The sequence below is a fragment of the Pelmatolapia mariae genome, linkage group LG7 (genome assembly GCF_036321145.2).
Source record: "Pelmatolapia mariae isolate MD_Pm_ZW linkage group LG7, Pm_UMD_F_2, whole genome shotgun sequence".
In the NCBI taxonomy this organism is placed as follows: domain Eukaryota; kingdom Metazoa; phylum Chordata; class Actinopteri; order Cichliformes; family Cichlidae; genus Pelmatolapia; species Pelmatolapia mariae.
Window position 1 is genome coordinate 50,666,229 of NC_086233.1, and position 20,643 is coordinate 50,686,871.

General features: G+C 41.4%; 1 protein-coding gene across 1 annotated transcript in view; it reads left to right on the plus strand.

Annotated features, from left to right (window-relative positions):
- LOC134631819 (mucin-2-like) overlaps positions 1-20,643 on the plus strand; it is a 30,289-nt gene that overhangs the window by 7,067 nt on the left and 2,579 nt on the right. Inside the window, exons 22-47 of the mRNA XM_065471499.1 lie at positions 304-483; positions 695-934; positions 1,258-1,414; positions 1,565-1,711; positions 4,809-5,070; positions 5,169-5,282; positions 5,372-5,859; positions 5,981-6,404; positions 6,461-6,901; positions 7,164-7,430; positions 7,685-8,196; positions 8,288-8,588; positions 9,297-9,604; positions 10,268-11,246; positions 11,703-13,636; positions 16,051-16,271; positions 16,625-16,793; positions 16,910-17,154; positions 17,276-17,456; positions 17,750-17,948; positions 18,036-18,211; positions 18,321-18,390; positions 19,288-19,424; positions 19,514-19,545; positions 19,639-19,804; positions 20,509-20,610. Coding sequence (XP_065327571.1) covers positions 304-483; positions 695-934; positions 1,258-1,414; positions 1,565-1,711; positions 4,809-5,070; positions 5,169-5,282; positions 5,372-5,859; positions 5,981-6,404; positions 6,461-6,901; positions 7,164-7,430; positions 7,685-8,196; positions 8,288-8,588; positions 9,297-9,604; positions 10,268-11,246; positions 11,703-13,636; positions 16,051-16,271; positions 16,625-16,793; positions 16,910-17,154; positions 17,276-17,456; positions 17,750-17,948; positions 18,036-18,211; positions 18,321-18,390; positions 19,288-19,424; positions 19,514-19,545; positions 19,639-19,804; positions 20,509-20,610 — 8,452 coding nt within the window. The remainder of the gene's footprint in view (positions 1-303; positions 484-694; positions 935-1,257; positions 1,415-1,564; positions 1,712-4,808; positions 5,071-5,168; positions 5,283-5,371; positions 5,860-5,980; positions 6,405-6,460; positions 6,902-7,163; positions 7,431-7,684; positions 8,197-8,287; positions 8,589-9,296; positions 9,605-10,267; positions 11,247-11,702; positions 13,637-16,050; positions 16,272-16,624; positions 16,794-16,909; positions 17,155-17,275; positions 17,457-17,749; positions 17,949-18,035; positions 18,212-18,320; positions 18,391-19,287; positions 19,425-19,513; positions 19,546-19,638; positions 19,805-20,508; positions 20,611-20,643) is intronic.

Genomic DNA, 20,643 nt, shown 5'->3' on the forward strand with positions numbered 1-20,643 from the left:
ACAGTATTGTCATGAATATAGTGCGTTGGACTGTGTGTTTCAATATGAGCCCTGTTTTACTTTGCTTTTGGAAAATTATGCATGCCAAATAATTAAATATTCATCTTTTGCTGTGTACTGTAGTTGCATAATTTCTCAGTGAAGTTTTGGTACATGTGTACATTGAGATACAGTGTGTAACTAGAAAGTATATATTATGAGATATGGTCTGCTTTTGTTGCAATTCCATATGTATTAATGTTCCTAAATGCTCAAATTGTTGTTTTTTAACAATTCCTAATAAGCATGTTTTATTTTTTATAGAACAGTGAAATTCGTCTCTCAGATGAACATATCAAAGTTATCAAACAAACCAATGGGGAAGAAATACCCTATCAAGTCCACACTGTGGGTTTATATCTTGTCATTGAAGCAAAGAATGGCCTTATTGTCATTTGGAATAAGAGGACAACCCTCATGGTCAAACTCAGATCTACATTCAAGGTCTGAGAGCACACACACACACACACACACACACACACACACACACACACATACACATATATATATATATATATATATATATATATATATATGTACATATACATATACATATATATACATATACATATATATATATATATATATATATATGTCTGTTTCTATATAATGCAGTTTCCATTTTCCATTACAAATCAACGTATTCTTTTCTTAGGGAAAAGTCTGTGGTCTGTGTGGAAATTTTGATGGGAATATCAAGAATGATTTCACTACCAAAAATAAAGAAGTTGTGGTTGATCCCCTTATTTTCGGAAACAGCTGGCAAGTGTCACCTAGTTGCCCAAGTGCACAAACTCCAAAAGATGCATGTACACTGTACTCACACAGGCAGGCATGGGCAGTGAAACACTGCAGCATTATCAAAAGTACAGTATTTGCTGCCTGCCATTCAAAGGTAAGTGTTTATGAACGTAAGTAAACGTTTAGGCCAGGGGTAGGCAATTCCAGGCCTCGAGGGCCGGTGTCCTGCAGGTTTTACATGTGTCCTTGATCCAACACAGCTGATTTAAATGGCTAAATGACCTCCTCAACATGTCTTGAAGTTCTCCAGAGGCCTGGTAATGAACTAATCATTTGATTCAGGTTTGTTGACCCAGGGTGAGATCTAAAACCTACAGGACACCGACACTCGAGGCCTGGAGTTGCCTACCCCTGGTTTAGACTATCATGGACTATAGTCAGTCTTTACTAACATTTACTATTACTTATTTCAAAAAGGTGGATCCCCAACAATATTTTGATGCCTGTGTGAGAGACACGTGTGCCTGTAATTCGGGAGGAGATTGTGAGTGTTTCTGTTCAGCTGTAGCAGCTTATGCTGCAGCCTGTAATGAGGCAGAAGTGTGCGTGAAATGGAGAACTCCCACCATCTGCCGTGAGCACTTTTTTTCTTTTTCTGTGACGAGATACATTTAAAAAATGTAGAGTATAATAATAACTGTCAGCATAAGCTGAGTTTACAAATCAAGTTTAATATAAAATCAAGTTCATTATTATTTATGATTTATTACTTTTGTTTTATTAGCTGTATTCTGTGATTATTACAACCCTGATGGAGAGTGTGAATGGCACTATAAGCCCTGTGGAAGGTCATGCAGACGTGATGAAGACATGATAAAGACATGCAGAAATCCCTCTGGAATATGCTACAATCAACTTCCAGCATTAGAAGGTATGCATTATAAGTAAAGGATAGCGCATTTGTAGGTTCATAATTATACAGCCAGGCATCACTGACCATGTTTCCTCCTTTCAAGTAAAGTCAATAATCTAGTGTAAATGTGCTTAAAGATTAAAGGGGCTCTGTTGTGCTCATTTCCAACTCTGTATTTTCACACTACTATAGTATCTATACAGTAGTGATTCACAGTTCAACATAATTCCTATTTTTTCTATACTGGGCCTTGATGTAGCCCCCAATGTTCATCGACTGCTTAAAAAAAGATGTATTAGTGTCCTTTATCTATCTTTAAGCTAATTTACAGACAAAAGATTTCAGTAGCTGGTGAGTGGGGCTGCTGCTCTCACTGGCATCATAATATTATTATTAACCAAATATTGTACAGTATTTAGTTTACAATACTTTAAAAAATAAAGCACCTCGAGGCAAATGTTGAAATTGAATTGAATTCAATCAAATTGAATTAATTCGAATTAAAAGAAAGAAAGATTTGATTTTAACCACACATTTATTTCTTAATAAATAAATATGAGGAGATCGCAAGTTTTTTTTCACAAAAGAAAAAACAATCACAGAAAGACAGGGTTGAAACAATATTGACCATGGACAAAAGAACACACCACATTATTAAAACACCACTGAGAGAAAAAATCAGACAAAATATTCATCAATGAATAAAACAGAAATTCACTGGAGGTTTATAAAAGACCCTCCATATAGGTTCCCCAACTTGTCTCTCCACACAGTATCTGTCCTTCCACTCAATTGTCTTTTTTTTAACCCTTGAACAGACATTTTATACAACAGTTTTCCACTCAGCATGTGAAAATCGACATCTTTCTGATTCATAAGCAGGGGTAATGTCACGCCTGTAAAATCAATATTTAATCTCACTCCTGGAAAAGGATCTCTTTCATCAGGAATCTCTAATTCACGAAAATAATCTAACCGCATCTCCTTTTCAACTTAAGCTAAAATTTAAAGCCAAAAATCCAGAATATTCCTCATAATGTGGCTTGGTTTAGACCAATCAAAGACGCTCCAACTTGCATGTTCTGAAGGTCTGGACAGGCCACCTCCACAGCTTGTCTCAATTTAAGAACTTTTGTCTTGAGCAGTCTTTTCAAAAAAGCTAATCCAGTTCCACCAAAAAACAAGCATTCCTCTAGAGCAGGAGTGTGGAACTCCAGGCATTGAGGGCCAATGTCTGGGTCAACACACCTGAATCAAATGGTTAGTTCATTACCAGGCCTCTGGAGAACTTCAAGAGATGTTAAGGACATAATTTAGCCATTTAAATCAGCTGTGTTTGATCATGGACAAATCTAAAACCTGCAGGACACCGGCCCTCGAGGCCTGGAGTTTCCCCACCCTTCTTCTAGAAGCCAAAACAATAAAGACGTTGGTTTCAGTCTTTTCCATTTGAAAATGGCCCAAGCATTAAAAAGACCTTTTTAAAACATTGGCATTTCATAAGAACATAAGATCAAATTACAATTTAATAAAATGTCTTCATCTCCCAAGTACACACCCTGATACTTCAAACCTCCTCTTTTCCATTTCTAATCATCTGGGAGTTGCGGGAGCCCAGCAAGCCAACCTCCTATTGCAAGAGCCTCAGTCTTAGTCCAATTCACTCGTTCAGCTGACAAAAATCTTAGAACAGCTCTCGTGCAGCTCTGAGATAAAGATCCTTTTGCGAAGACCTCCTCAAAAACCTCCATGACATCATCACAAAGATCAGACCAAGAAGCTTTATAAAATTTGAATGAGAGTCCATCCCTCCTTGCATACTTTGGAAAGCAGTATGAACTTCTTTTAATGTTAGAGACTCCCCCGGCTCCTTGGTGAACTCCTCAGAAACTCTGGGGAGACTACTGCAGAAGTAATTAAAAGTCATTTCAGCATTTCATCCTCCAAGTATTCAGAGCTATATAGATCTGAGTAAAGATCCTCTGGGCTTCACCTGATGTCACTATCTGCTGTTAAAAGATCTCCAGCAGATGATTCCAAACCAGGAAATCTGAGGTTCTCAAACCAACCTCAACCTCTTGTGAAATCTACAGACACCTGTAGCTCCACAGTCCGAAGAGACGTTGACAGCATACTGCTGACAAAATTCTTTGATTTCAGTTTTGCTCCAATCCCACCACTGCCTTAAAGACATAAAATTATCTTTCCTTGATTTACACACTCTCCAGAAAAATTAAAAGCTGTCTTAAAATTTGTCTGTAATAACAAAGCAGTGTTAAAATGTTAGTAAGCAGACTTATGTTTAAGGTTGGCAGTAAAAGCATTACAAAAAACCAGAGCATGATTGGAAAAAAAACCCCAAACAGCTACACTCTTTGAAAATTCCAAAATTATGTCTAAAAACAATATGTTCTGTCTAATCTAGCTGCAGACAAAAACATTCTCTACTCCTGGCCCATGTATATTGTCTTTCTTGATTGTGCATTTCCTTCCCTACATCAACATAATACATCACTGATAAACAGAGGAATGTTGCAATCAGGACTTAGCTGCCATGCCTAAAGGAGAAACAGACAAAAAATTTAATTCATGATAATACACTTTTCAATCACTTTTTGCCTTCTCCACACTGTCAATAAAGATCACTACTGTGCTATTCATCTGAGCAGAGGATTTAATGTTGCTGTGACCCAAACTTTTAAACAACACCAGACTACAATCCTCTACTGAGCAAGGGAAACTATGCATGATTTAAAACCATGTTGTCTCATATTAGTGAATTCCTTCTCAGCAAATTGTACACCAACTGACAAAAACGCTTGTATTGCGCACTCAAAAAAAACCAGCAACACATACTTAAACTCTACACACGCAATCAATTCTAAATATAATACCCAGATAAAAAAGACATAACACAGAAAGGTAAAGTTTACGGTGGCCCTGGGAGGCCAAACGGACTGCAACTTAAGAAAACTATTAGCCTAAAAATCCGTCATCAGTATTATATGAATCATGAGAATAAAACACACTTACCTAGCATGTTTTGGTTCCTGCAACTGCATGTACCTGTTCTGTGTGAGCTTTAATAATTCACAGTGAAATTTCAATTTTTAAGGCTGCTATCCAACTTGCCCTCCTGAACGGCCTTATTTGGAAGAAGTAACCATGAAATGTGTGTCAAAAGATGAATGTGGCTGTTATGATAATGATGGGAATCATTACAACAAAGGTGACATAATCTATGCAACACATGATGGAAATGGAACCTGTTTCTCTGCTAGTTGTGGCGTAAATGGAAATATTAGTAGAATAATGAGTGACTGTACAACTACAACAAAACCTACAACACCGTTTACTTTCACTACCACTGGTAAGACATAGACGAGTAGAATATTTCTTATCAGCAGATTTAATTGTTGCTAGAACAAACCTACGACTAACTCTTCTATTTCTTTTCTACGCTCCTGGTAAAAACAACAGAGAGTCCAACCACAACAACATCTGAAAGAACTACTACCATTGCAACAGAGTCTGTTACCACAATTTTGACCTTCTCAACACCAAAACCTTCGACAAGATCTAAAACAACAACCACAGGAACACCTCCCACAGCAACAACCACAACACCACCTCCCACAACAACAACCACAACACCACCTCCCACAACAACAACCACAGGAACACCACATACGACAACAACAACAACAACACCTCCCACAACAACAACCACTGGAACACCACCACCCACAACAACAACACCACCACCTCCCACAACAACAACCACACGAACACCACACACAACAACAACTACAGGATCACTTCCCACAACAACAACAACAGGAACACCTCCAACAACAACCACAACACCACCTCCAACAACAACAACCACAGGGTCACCTCCCACAAAAACAACAACAGGAACACCACACACAACAACAACCACAACACCACCTCCCACAACAACAACAACAACACCTCACACAACAACAACAACACCTCCCACAACAACAACCACGGGAACACCACACACAACAACAACCACAATAACACCTCCAACAACAACCACATCACCACCTCCCACAACAACAACCACAGGAACACCACATCCCACAACAACAAGCACAACACCACCTCCCACAACAACAACCACAGGAACACCACACACAGCAACAACCACAAGAACACCTCCAACAACAACCACCACACCATCTCCCACAACAACAACCACAGGAACACCACCTCCCACAACAACAACCACAACACCACCTCCCACAACAACAACCACAGGAACAACAACAACACCTCCCACAACAACCACCGTAAGCACGGAAACAACATCTACACCTATCAACTGCTATGAGTGTACGTGGTCACCCTGGAGTAACAAGAATTATCCCAGTAGTGCTTCAGATGGTGGAGATAATGAATCCATTACTAGCATTACTGACCTGGATCTGAGTGTATGTAGAAAACCCCTGAAGATAGACTGCAGAGCTAAAGATTACCCAGATATCCCATTGACAAAGTTGGGTCAAAAAGTAACGTGTACCCAACAAGATGGGCTTATCTGTCATAACAAAGACCAAGGTTTTCCTTCTAAATGTTATGACTACGAAATACGAGCAGAGTGTTGTAAATATACTTGTGAGTATACCACAACAACCACAGAAAAAACTACAACAACTCCTCCTTCCACAGCAACAACCACGGGGTCACCTCCCACAACAACAACCACAGGAACACCACCTCCCACAACAACAACCACAGGAACACCACACACATCAACAACCACAAGAACACCTCCCACAACAACAACAACAACACCTCCCACAACAACAACCACAGGAACACCACACACAACAACAACTACAGGATCACTTCCCACAACAACAACCACAGGAACACTTCCAACAACAACCACAACACCACCTCCAACAACAACAACCACAGGAACACCACCTCCCACAACAACAACCACAGGGTCACCTCCCACAAAAACAACAACAGGAACACCACACACAACAACAACCACAACACCACCTCCCACAACAACAACAACAACACCTCACACAACAACAACAACACCTCCCACAACAACAACCACGGGAACACCACACACAACAACAACCACAATAACACCTCCAACAACAACCACATCACCACCTCCCACAACAACAACCACAGGAACACCACATCCCACAACAACAAGCACAACACCACCTCCCACAACAACAACCACAGGAACACCACACACAGCAACAACCACAAGAACACCTCCAACAACAACCACCACACCATCTCCCACAACAACAACCACAGGAACACCACCTCCCACAACAACAACCACAACACCACCTCCCACAACAACAACCACAGGAACAACAACAACACCTCCCACAACAACCACCGTAAGCACGGAAACAACATCTACACCTATCAACTGCTATGAGTGTACGTGGTCACCCTGGAGTAACAAGAATTATCCCAGTAGTGCTTCAGATGGTGGAGATAATGAATCCATTACTAGCATTACTGACCTGGATCTGAGTGTATGTAGAAAACCCCTGAAGATAGACTGCAGAGCTAAAGATTACCCAGATATCCCATTGACAAAGTTGGGTCAAAAAGTAACGTGTACCCAACAAGATGGGCTTATCTGTCATAACAAAGACCAAGGTTTTCCTTCTAAATGTTATGACTACGAAATACGAGCAGAGTGTTGTAAATATACTTGTGAGTATACCACAACAACCACAGAAAAAACTACAACAACTCCTCCTTCCACAGCAACAACCACGGGGTCACCTCCCACAACAACAACCACAGGAACACCACCTCCCACAACAACCACAGGAACACCACCTCCCACAACAACAACCACAACACCACCTCCCACAACAACAACCACAGGAACACCACACACAGCAACAACCACAAGAACACCTCCCACAACAACAACAACAACAACACCTCCCACAACAACAACCACAGGAACACCACACACAACAACAACTACAGGATCACTTCCCACAACAACAACCACAGGAACACTTCCAACAACAACCACAACACCACCTCCAACAACAACAACCACAGGAACACCACCTCCCACAACAACAACCACAGGGTCACCTCCCACAAAAACAACAACAGGAACACCACACACAACAACAACCACAACACCACCTCCCACAACAACAACAACAACACCTCACACAACAACAACAACACCTCCCACAACAACAACCACAGGAACACCACACACAACAACAACTACAGGATCACTTCCCACAACAACAACCACAGGAACACTTCCAACAACAACCACAACACCACCTCCAACAACAACAACCACAGGAACACCACCTCCCACAACAATAACCACAGGGTCACCTCCCACAAAAACAACAACAGGAACACCACACACAACAACAACCACAACACCACCTCCCACAACAACAACACCTCACACAACAACAACAACACCTCCCACAACAACCACCGTAAGCACGGAAACAACATCTACACCTATCAACTGCTATGAGTGTACGTGGTCACCCTGGAGTAACAAGAATTATCCCAGTAGTGCTTCAGATGGTGGAGATAATGAATCCATTACTAGCATTACTGACCTGGATCTGAGTGTATGTAGAAAACCCCTGAAGATAGACTGCAGAGCTAAAGATTACCCAGATATCCCATTGACAAAGTTGGGTCAAAAAGTAACGTGTACCCAACAAGATGGGCTTATCTGTCATAACAAAGACCAAGGTTTTCCTTCTAAATGTTATGACTACGAAATACGAGCAGAGTGTTGTAAATATACTTGTGAGTATACCACAACAACCACAGAAAAAACTACAACAACTCCTCCTTCCACAGCAACAACCACGGGGTCACCTCCCACAACAACAACCACAGGAACACCACCTCCCACAACAACCACAGGAACACCACCTCCCACAACAACAACCACAACACCACCTCCCACAACAACAACCACAGGAACACCACACACAGCAACAACCACAAGAACACCTCCCACAACAACAACAACAACAACACCTCCCACAACAACAACCACAGGAACACCACACACAACAACAACTACAGGATCACTTCCCACAACAACAACCACAGGAACACTTCCAACAACAACCACAACACCACCTCCAACAACAACAACCACAGGAACACCACCTCCCACAACAACAACCACAGGGTCACCTCCCACAAAAACAACAACAGGAACACCACACACAACAACAACCACAACACCACCTCCCACAACAACAACAACAACACCTCACACAACAACAACAACACCTCCCACAACAACAACCACAGGAACACCACACACAACAACAACTACAGGATCACTTCCCACAACAACAACCACAGGAACACTTCCAACAACAACCACAACACCACCTCCAACAACAACAACCACAGGAACACCACCTCCCACAACAATAACCACAGGGTCACCTCCCACAAAAACAACAACAGGAACACCACACACAACAACAACCACAACACCACCTCCCACAACAACAACACCTCACACAACAACAACAACACCTCCCACAACAACCACCGTAAGCACGGAAACAACATCTACACCTATCAACTGCTATGAGTGTACGTGGTCACCCTGGAGTAACAAGAATTATCCCAGTAGTGCTTCAGATGGTGGAGATAATGAATCCATTACTAGCATTACTGACCTGGATCTGAGTGTATGTAGAAAACCCCTGAAGATAGACTGCAGAGCTAAAGATTACCCAGATATCCCATTGACAAAGTTGGGTCAAAAAGTAACGTGTACCCAACAAGATGGGCTTATCTGTCATAACAAAGACCAAGGTTTTCCTTCTAAATGTTATGACTACGAAATACGAGCAGAGTGTTGTAAATATACTTGTGAGTATACCACAACAACCACAGAAAAAACTACAACAACTCCTCCTTCCACAGCAACAACCACGGGGTCACCTCCCACAACAACAACCACAGGAACACCACCTCCCACAACAACCACAGGAACACCACCTCCCACAACAACAACCACAACACCACCTCCCACAACAACAACCACAAGAACACCTCCCACAACAACAACAACAACACCTCCCACAACAACAACCACAGGAACACCACCTCCCACAACAACAACCACAGGAACACCACACACAACAACAACTACAGGATCACTTCCCACAACAACAACCACAGGAACACTTCCAACAACAACCACAACACCACCTCCAACAACAACAACCACAGGAACACCACCTCCCACAACAACAACCACAGGGTCACCTCCCACAAAAACAACAACAGGAAAACCACACACAACAACAACCACAACACCACCTCCCACAACAACAACCACAGGAACACCACACACAGCAACAACCACAAGAACACCTCCCACAACAACAACAACAACACCTCCCACAACAACAACCACATCACCACCTCCCACAACAACAACCACAGGAACACCACATCCCACAACAACAACCACAACACCACCTCCCACAACAACAACCACAGGAACACCACACACAGCAACAACCACAAGAACACCTCCAAAAACAACCACCACACCATCTCCCACAACAACAACCACAGGAACACCACCTCCCACAACAACAACCACAACACCACCTCCCACAACAACAACCACAGGAACAACAACAACACCTCCCACAACAACCACCGTAAGCACGGAAACAACATCTACACCTATCAACTGCTATGAGTGTACGTGGTCACCCTGGAGTAACAAGAATTATCCCAGTAGTGCTTCAGATGGTGGAGATAATGAATCCATTACTAGCATTACTGACCTGGATCTGAGTGTATGTAGAAAACCCCTGAAGATAGACTGCAGAGCTAAAGATTACCCAGATATCCCACTGACAAAGTTGGGTCAAAAAGTAACGTGTACCCAACAAGATGGGCTTATCTGTCATAACAAAGACCAAGGTTTTCCTTCTAAATGTTATGACTACGAAATACGAGCAGAGTGTTGTAAATATACTTGTGAGTATACCACAACAACCACAGAAAAAACTACAACAACTCCTCCTTCCACAGCAACAACCACGGGGTCACCTCCCACAACAACAACCACAGGAACACCACCTCCCACAACAACCACAGGAACACCACCTCCCACAACAACAACCACAACACCACCTCCCACAACAACAACCACAGGAACACCACACACAGCAACAACCACAAGAACACCTCCCACAACAACAACAACAACACCTCCCACAACAACAACCACAGGAACACCACCTCCCACAACAACAACCACAGGAACACCACACACAACAACAACTACAGGATCACTTCCCACAACAACAACCACAGGAACACTTCCAACAACAACCACAACACCACCTCCAACAACAACAACCACAGGGTCACCTCCCACAAAAACAACAACAGGAACACCACACACAACAACAACCACAACACCACCTCCCACAACAACAACAACACCTCCCACAACAACAACCACGGGAACACCACACACAACAACAACCACAATAACACCTCCAACAACAACCACAACACCACCTCCCACAACAACAACCACCACACCACCTCCCACAACAACAACCACAGGAACACCACACACAGCAACAACCACAACAACACCTCCAATAACAACAACAACAACACCTCCAACAACAACCACAACACCACCTCCCACAACAACAACCACCACACCACCTCCCACAACAACAACCACAGGAACACCAGGCACAACAACAACCACAGCAACAACCAGTCATCCTCCCACAACAACAACCACAGGATCACCTTTCACAACAACTACAGAACATTCCACTACTACTGCTGGCACAACAACTAAAACACCCACCACAACAAGCCCTAAAATAATTACAAATACAGTGGTCACAACAACATCAAAAAAAGGTCCCCAAGAAAATGGGACATCTCCAACAGTGCACCCTTTCACAAGAACAACCACAAGGTCACCTCCAACAACAACAACCACAGGAACACCACAAACATCGACAACCACAGCAACATATCCCACAACAACCACAACACCATCTCCCACAACAACAACCACAGGAACACCACCTCCCACAAGAACAACCACAACACCTCCCACAACAACAACAACAGGAACACCACCACCCACAACAACAACAACACCACCTCCCACAACAACAACCACAGGAACACCACATACGACAACAACAACAACACCTCCCACAACAACAACCACTGGAACACCACCAGCCACAACAACAACAACACCACCTCCCACAACACCAACCACAGGAACACCACACACAGCAACAACCACAAGAACACCTCCCACAACAACAACAACAACACCTCCCACAACAACAACAACACCTCCCACAACAACAACCACGGGAACACCACACACAACAACAACCACAATAACACCTCCAACAACAACCACATCACCACCTCCCACAACAACAACCACAGGAACACCACATCCCACAACAACAAGCACAACACCACCTCCCACAACAACAACCACAGGAACACCACACACAGCAACAACCACAAGAACACCTCCAACAACAACCACCACACCATCTCCCACAACAACAACCACAGGAACACCACCTCCCACAACAACAACCACAACACCACCTCCCACAACAACAACCACAGGAACAACAACAACACCTCCCACAACAACCACCGTAAGCACGGAAACAACATCTACACCTATCAACTGCTATGAGTGTACGTGGTCACCCTGGAGTAACAAGAATTATCCCAGTAGTGCTTCAGATGGTGGAGATAATGAATCCATTACTAGCATTACTGACCTGGATCTGAGTGTATGTAGAAAACCCCTGAAGATAGACTGCAGAGCTAAAGATTACCCAGATATCCCATTGACAAAGTTGGGTCAAAAAGTAACGTGTACCCAACAAGATGGGCTTATCTGTCATAACAAAGACCAAGGTTTTCCTTCTAAATGTTATGACTACGAAATACGAGCAGAGTGTTGTAAATATACTTGTGAGTATACCACAACAACCACAGAAAAAACTACAACAACTCCTCCTTCCACACCTTCTACAACAACAACCACAGGAACACCACACACAGCAACAACCACAAGAACACCTCCAACAACAACAACAACAACAACACCTCCCACAACAACAACAACAGGAACACCACCACCCACAACAACAACAACACCACCTCCCACAACAACAACCACAGGAACACCACATACGACAACAACAACAACACCTCCCACAACAACAACCACTGGAACACCACCAGCCACAACAACAACAACACCACCTCCCACAACACCAACCACAGGAACACCACACACAACAACAACCACAACACCACCTCCCACAACAACAACCACAGGAACACCACACACAACAACAACCACAACAACACCTCCAACAACAACAACACCATCTCCCACAACAACAACCACAGGAACACCACCTCCCACAAGAACAACCACAACACCACTTTCCACAACAACAACAACCACAGGAACACCACACACAGCAACAACCACAAGAACACCTCCAACAACACCTCCCACAACAACAACCACAGGAACACCACATACAACAACAACACCTCCCACAACAACAACCACTGGAACACCACCACCCACAACAACAACAACACCTCCCACAACAACAACCACAGGAACACCACACACAACAACAACCACAACACCACCTCCCACAACAACAACCACAGGAACACCACACACAACAACAACCACAGGAACACCACCTCCCACAAAAACAACCACCACACCATCTCCCACAACAACAACCACAGGAACAACAACAACGCCTCCCACAACAACCACTGTAAGCACAGAAACAACCTCTACACCTATCAACTGCTATGAGTGTACGTGGTCACCCTGGAGTAACAAGAATTATCCCAGTAGTGCTTCAGATGGTGGAGATAATGAATCCATTACTAGCATTACTGACCTGGATCTGAGTGTTTGTAGAAAACCCCTGAAGATAGACTGCAGAGCTAAAGATTACCCAGATATTCCATTGACAAAGTTGGGTCAAAAAGTAACGTGTACCCAACAAGATGGGCTTATCTGTCATAACAAAGACCAAGGTTTTCCTTCTAAATGTTATGACTACGAAATACGAGCACAGTGTTGTAAATATACTTGTGAGTATACCACAACAACCACAGAAAAAACTACAACAGCTCCTCCTTCCACAACAACAACCACAGCAACACCACATACAACAACAACCACAACACCACCTCCCACAACAACAACCACAGGAACACCACACACAACAACAACTACAGGATCACTTCCCACAACAACAACCACAGGAACACCACCTCCCACAACAACCACAGGAACACCACCTCCCACAAGAACAACCACAACACCACCTCCCACAACAACAACCACAGGAACACCACACACAACAACAACACACTCAACAACAACCACAACACCATCTCCCACAACAACAACAACAACACCTCCCACAACAACAACCACAGGAACACCACCCACAACAACAACCACAGGAACACATCCCACAACAACAACAACACCTCCCACCACAACAACCAGAACACCACCTCCTACGACAAACACCACGACACCACCTCCCACAACAACAACCACAGGAACACCACACACAACAACAACAACAACACACTCAACAACAACCACAACACCATCTCCCACAACAACAACAACAACACCTCCCACAACAACAACCACAGGAACACCACCCACAACAACAACCACAGGAACACATCCCACAACAACCACAACACCACCTCCCACAACAACAACCTCAGGATCACCTCCCACAACAACCACAGGAACACCACCTCCCACAACAACAACCACAGGAACAGTGCCTACCACAACAACCACAGCACCACCTCCGACAACAACAACCACAACACCATCTCCCACAACAACCACAGGAACACTTCCCACAACAACAACCATAACACCACCTCCCAGAACAACAACCACTGAACAACCCATAACAACCAGCATAACAACCTTTTGTTACTGTAAATTCCAGGATCATACCTTTCCCCCTGGTAAGTGTTGTGCTCCTTTAATCAGTTTTTTGTTCCTATAATCAATCCAGTCTTTAAGTGATGATGTGACGAATTCTGCTTCCGGGCCCAAACTACCCTGTGTTTAATAAGGCTTTTGTGTTTTTAACATGTTTTAATGCTTTGTATCTTGTTCTATTTAATCTCAAAAAGCCCCTAAAAACAGTCAGTGATCACTGTTGGCCTCTCCCGGTTTTTATTACCGCTATTCATTCTAAAGCTCAGTTTTTAAAACCTTACGATGTAACTACAGCCCAGCCCATGCAGCAGTATATGAATGACTAACCTCCTATTGTGGATGAATTATCTCAGTTGTTCTCCTGACTGAAGTTTGGTCTGTTTACAGCATCCTGCCATGCGATTGCATTTGTCCCTGACCATCAAGAATCCTCACGTTAACTTTTATCGAGTGGAAAAAAGTTAGCGTTAATCCTCCAGCTTCACTGTTTATATTATGCTAACATAGCTGTGTCGCTAGCGATCACGTAGCACATCGTTATATACCAGCTAGCCAAACTTCAGTAACCCTACAAACATCACTACTGTTTAGTTTTCTGTCTTCATTTATGTCGGAAGTGATAGCAGAGCTGTTAATTTGTTTCCAAAATCCCTCAGTCAGAACATCATATATTGTATTTAGATTGAAGCTAGCGAGCTAACTCCCTGCTAACTTCTAACGCCGTTAAATGTCATAAATTCCGTTTTCATGGATGCCTGGATGTTAAATTTAATTGTTACACCTGGTAGAGTAGCCACACTGATCATTTTATTACAGATGAAAGAATTTAGACAGTTTTTCAACTCTCAGTGATGCCACAGTGATCGTTTGACTTATGGACCTGCAGCGGACTTTGGGCCCAGACAAGGCTAATGACGTCAGATTTAAAGACTGGATATTATGTTTCTGTTATATGTGCACTGCTTTTACAGCCGATATGTCAGACCACAGCAGAAACAGGCATCTATCCTAAAAATTGTTGCTGTTTTATCATCTTGTTTTTATTTAGTTATTAAACTTTCTCCTTTCTTAATTTCTTTTTTTCATAAAACTGTTTCTATAGAGTTTATAAAAGAGGTTTTTTTTTTATCCACATCAATTGAGGAATAATTTATTTTTTTGCCCTATGCAGCGACATGAAGGGGCCACAGTTATTATCTTGATTTTAATCTCTTGATCTAACCCAGCTCTTATTCTCACATAGGTAGCTTCATGTACAATGAGACTGATGGAGCAGGCTGGTGTTACACTGCATACTGCAATTTATCATGTGGTACTGAAAAGGTTCTCAGCCCATGCTACTCTACTACACCTACAACTTCCATATCGAGCTCTGGCACTACAACAATGCACATTACAAGTGGTTCAACGACATTCACTCCAACCCATTCACCAGACTGCTTCTTTCTTAATCCACCTAGAAAGGTATTTGAATTAAAATAAGCTGGTGAAGAAAAAAAATTAATTATTTTTTTATACGATGGAAACATAGATATCAACTGCTGCCTTAACTAAGTTTTTTAGGCTGAAATAAGACACAAGGCCAAGTTTATGCAATCTAATAGCTTTGGCTGTGTTTCTCAGTGCTACTGAAAATTTGTACTGAACATTTACAGCAAAATATTTTTTTAAAAGGCCTCTGCAACATTTGTGGACACACAGATATTAAATGTAATAAATCTGACATGATTTATAGTGTGTATCAGTGTCTTCGAGGCTAAAATATAACGTAACTAATGTGTCATTCATTGCTAAAAGCACTGTTTTGCTCTCATCAGAATGGTGAAACCTGGAGTTTAAACAACTGCACCACAGAAACATGTAAAAACGGTGAACACATCACAACACATGTGCAATGTAACGTAGCAAACATTGTTTGTGAGAATGGGCAAACACCAGTTAAAGTTTATGACAAAACAGGCTGTTGTTTCCACTATGAATGCAAATGTAAGTTCCAATGAAACCCTTTTAAAATTCATTCCACATATCAAAGCTACTATACATGTACAGTAAATTACAAAATGACTTTTTTCTTTGATGCAATCTCAATCTAATATTTGCAGGTGTTTGCGGTGGATGGGGAGATCCTCATTATGTGACATTTGATGGACAATATTACAGCTTCCAAAAAAATTGCACATATGTCCTGGTTAAAGAGATCACACCTCGACACAATTTTACAGTTTATATTGACAATGAAAATTGTGATGCCTCTGGAACTGTCACCTGTCCTAAATCCCTTATTGTGTATTACAAAAGCTATACAGTTATTCTCACACAGGAGAGAGGAGCAAAGACTGTGAACAAGGTGGGTATCACTTAGAACATGTGTCTTAAAAGCACTGACATTACAATATATTTAAATATTATGCAGTGGCATTCCAAATTGAGATATTTCACAAATAGTAATTAATGCTGACATTCCTTAGGTGTACGTCAATGGCAATCTTGTCCCAACATTTACAAATAAAGACATGACCATCACAAATCAAGGAATTGAGATGCGGTTAACAATCCCAGAAATTGAAGCAGTTGTGATGTTCAAAGGGCTTTTATTCAGCGTAGATGTGCCAATGACTCTTTTCTATGGCAACACAGAAGGACAGTGTGGTAAGCTGATAATTGAATGTCTTAAAGTAATGATCATGAAAGGAAAATTAGTATATTATCGTAATAAATTAATGCTAGAAATAAGTCTATGTTCTAATTTAAAAAATAGACTCTTCTGCATTAGCAGCTGCAGTTTTATTGAACTTGTGACAGTGTTGTTTGTAGCCCATTTGATCAATACATGGGCTACTGTTTCAGTTAGTAAAGAGTGCCAGGCTCATATACAGGCTGATAGTCAGTTTGTCCCTGTGTTTGGCTGTAATGTGTATAATATTAACATTTCTTTTCGTAAGGTACCTGTGACAATAACACGAACAATGACTGCAGACTGAAAAATGGTCAGATTTCTCCGTCATGCTCTGACATGGCATATGATTGGCGTGTATCTGTCAAGGATAAGCCATACTGCGATCATGTGCTTCCAACTCCTACACCTCCATCAACAAATTGTTCCAGTGTCAATAGCTCACTTTGTGAAATCTTAAACAGCAAGTACGAATTTACAAAATAAACACAACATGTTAGTTCATTCAGTGAGACCACTGGAGTAACCTTCTTTATTTTATATTGCGTTTTAAGGGTATTTGAGAAATGCCGCGCTGTAGTAGGAGTACAAGCATTTTATAAGGCCTGTAAGTTTGATGTTTGCCACACGACTGTCCATATGGGATGCAGCAGTATTGAGGCATACGCCTTGATGTGTGCTGAGGCATCCGTATGTGTAGACTGGAGAAATGCTACCAAAGGAGAGTGTGGTAAGACAGGGCTTTTTTTCTTAGTTTTTTTCTAATAGAAAACAACCATAATGTTGTTTTAGATGTTTTCTGCCCATTTTCATCTTAAATACATATTTGTTTCTTGTAGAATATAAATGCCAAGACAATAAAGTCTACAAGCCTTGTGGGCCAACTGTTGTTCAAACTTGCAATGCAAGGTAATCACTACATTATCATAACTGCACCCAAGTAACACTAAACACAAAGTACAGTTACACGTGTAATAAGAGCACTCAGAAAGTGCAATTCCCCACAGCGAGTGAGGCCTATACTAAAACTTTGATGTTTTATGACTTTTTTATATTACAATGTCCTGATGTCAGCCCATTTTTATAACAATACCCCAGTGTCTCACCTTTGACCTTGAAGAATTACATACTAAAATGGTGTATTTTATTATCTTTACCCTTATGATTGGAGCAGAATTGGCTGAACTCTCTGACTTCTTTAAGCTGTAAAAACTTCAGATTTTACTATATAGTCATACAGTGTGTGATTTTTTTCGTGATTTCACGCTAACAATAAAGGTCAAGGTCAAATGCTCAGCTAACCTAGGTACTCATGTCTCCAAAAGCCTAGTGTGTTGTTGGGAAGTTTGAAGACTATCCATAACAAATGTGGAGAATATAAAGTTTTTACTGATTTTCACATTTGATGTGACGTTGACTGGATTTTTCACCCAAATTAAAGCTGTTATTGGTATCTACCGTCACACAAAACGTAAACGCATCTTGAAAACTGTGGATGCTGGACAGCTAACAAACAGACAGACAGAGAAACAAACAGAACAGATTACATCATCTCTTTGGGGAGGATAAATACAATCAGTCTTGAACTAACTGAAAGTTGAATGCAAAGTGGTATGAGATGAAAAATCTGCATCAGTTTTAGTGACATTTCAGGTCATTATTAGTAGTAACAAATTTCAGCCTGAACCAAAGGGGACTAAGTGATGCTACTCCTACTCCAGTACAAAAGTACTACACTGACTTATAATTATAAATTATTGTTCTATTTCTGAAATAATGATACCTCTTAACTGACTTCTTATTTAGATACAATGAAGAGTTCTCTCAGCAATGTAATGCAGAAGGTCCCCAAAACAAGAACTGCAATTCTTTTGGAGAGGGGTGCTTCTGCCCAGAGGGAATGACTTTGTTCAGTACAACCTCTGATGTCTGCGTCTCCTCCTGTAAGCATATTTTCTGTTGCATATTAAAGAAAAATATAATGTGAATCTTTGGAAAAATACATGTGAGCTGCTTGTTTTTATTGTTTAAGGTTGCACTGGACCTGATGGCAAACCTAAAGAGGTAAATACTATGATATTCTACATATACATTTTCAATTATTCACAGTGTATTTGTTGATGTTGTGTAAATAATTATTTTTCATCACCCATATAGCTTGGTGAAACCTGGAAGATTGGCTGTCAGGAATGTGTTTGCGATAAGAACACTTTTAGTGTGGTTTGTAAGAATTTAACATGCTCTACTCAAAACCCAGTAAAGTGCACCGAAGGTGAGGTGCTAGTGAACAAAACAGTGGACTGCTGTGTGACACCGATTTGTGGTGAGTTGTTTTGGATATCACGTATCCTCTTCCGCATGAATCAAAGCAAATATGAACAGTTCTTCAAAATAAAAAAATAAATAAAACATTTCAGGATGACTGGGCACAGTTTAACATCATTTAACAACAGCAATAATCAGCTCCTTAACTTAAACTGGGTTTTAAAAAGTTTTTTTTTTTCTAAATGTAATTTTTTTGGCTTACGCCTTTATGGAGTAAAGAGTATATGGAGATGGAAGGAAGATATGCGTTAAAGGGCCACAAGTCATACTCGAACCTGGGCGGCTGCTCACTCACTGAGCTAAACTGGTGCCCAGGAATATGCCCTTTAAATATGATATTTTTAGCTCATCTGGTTGAAGGACCTTCATCTGTCTGTCTGTCCATCCACAAATCACAATGCTCCTCCTAAATAGGAATAGGAAAAAGGAAACTTGCACACAATGATCAATTTGGTCTATAAAATTAATTTTGCTCAAGGTTAAGGTTGGGTTTTTTTAAGGAAATAACCTGTGAGTTGCAACTGATTTTGAGCCAGATGAGCTACTGCCAAATATCATTGATCTTCTGGATCTATTTCCATTTTTTTTTTTAAAAGATGTGTTTTACAGAAACACCTGCTGTGAAATACTCTAATTAATTCTGGATTTTACTGGTTTGTTTTGTTTTATATCCACTAATGCTGGAACTATTTCCACCAACAGAATGTAACACGAACACGTGTCCATTGCAACCACATTGTGACGTGGGATTTGAATTGAAGGTTAACACCCCAAAGGATAAATGCTGCCCTGTTTACAGCTGTGGTTAGTGCATCTTCTAGGTGTTGTTTATTCAGT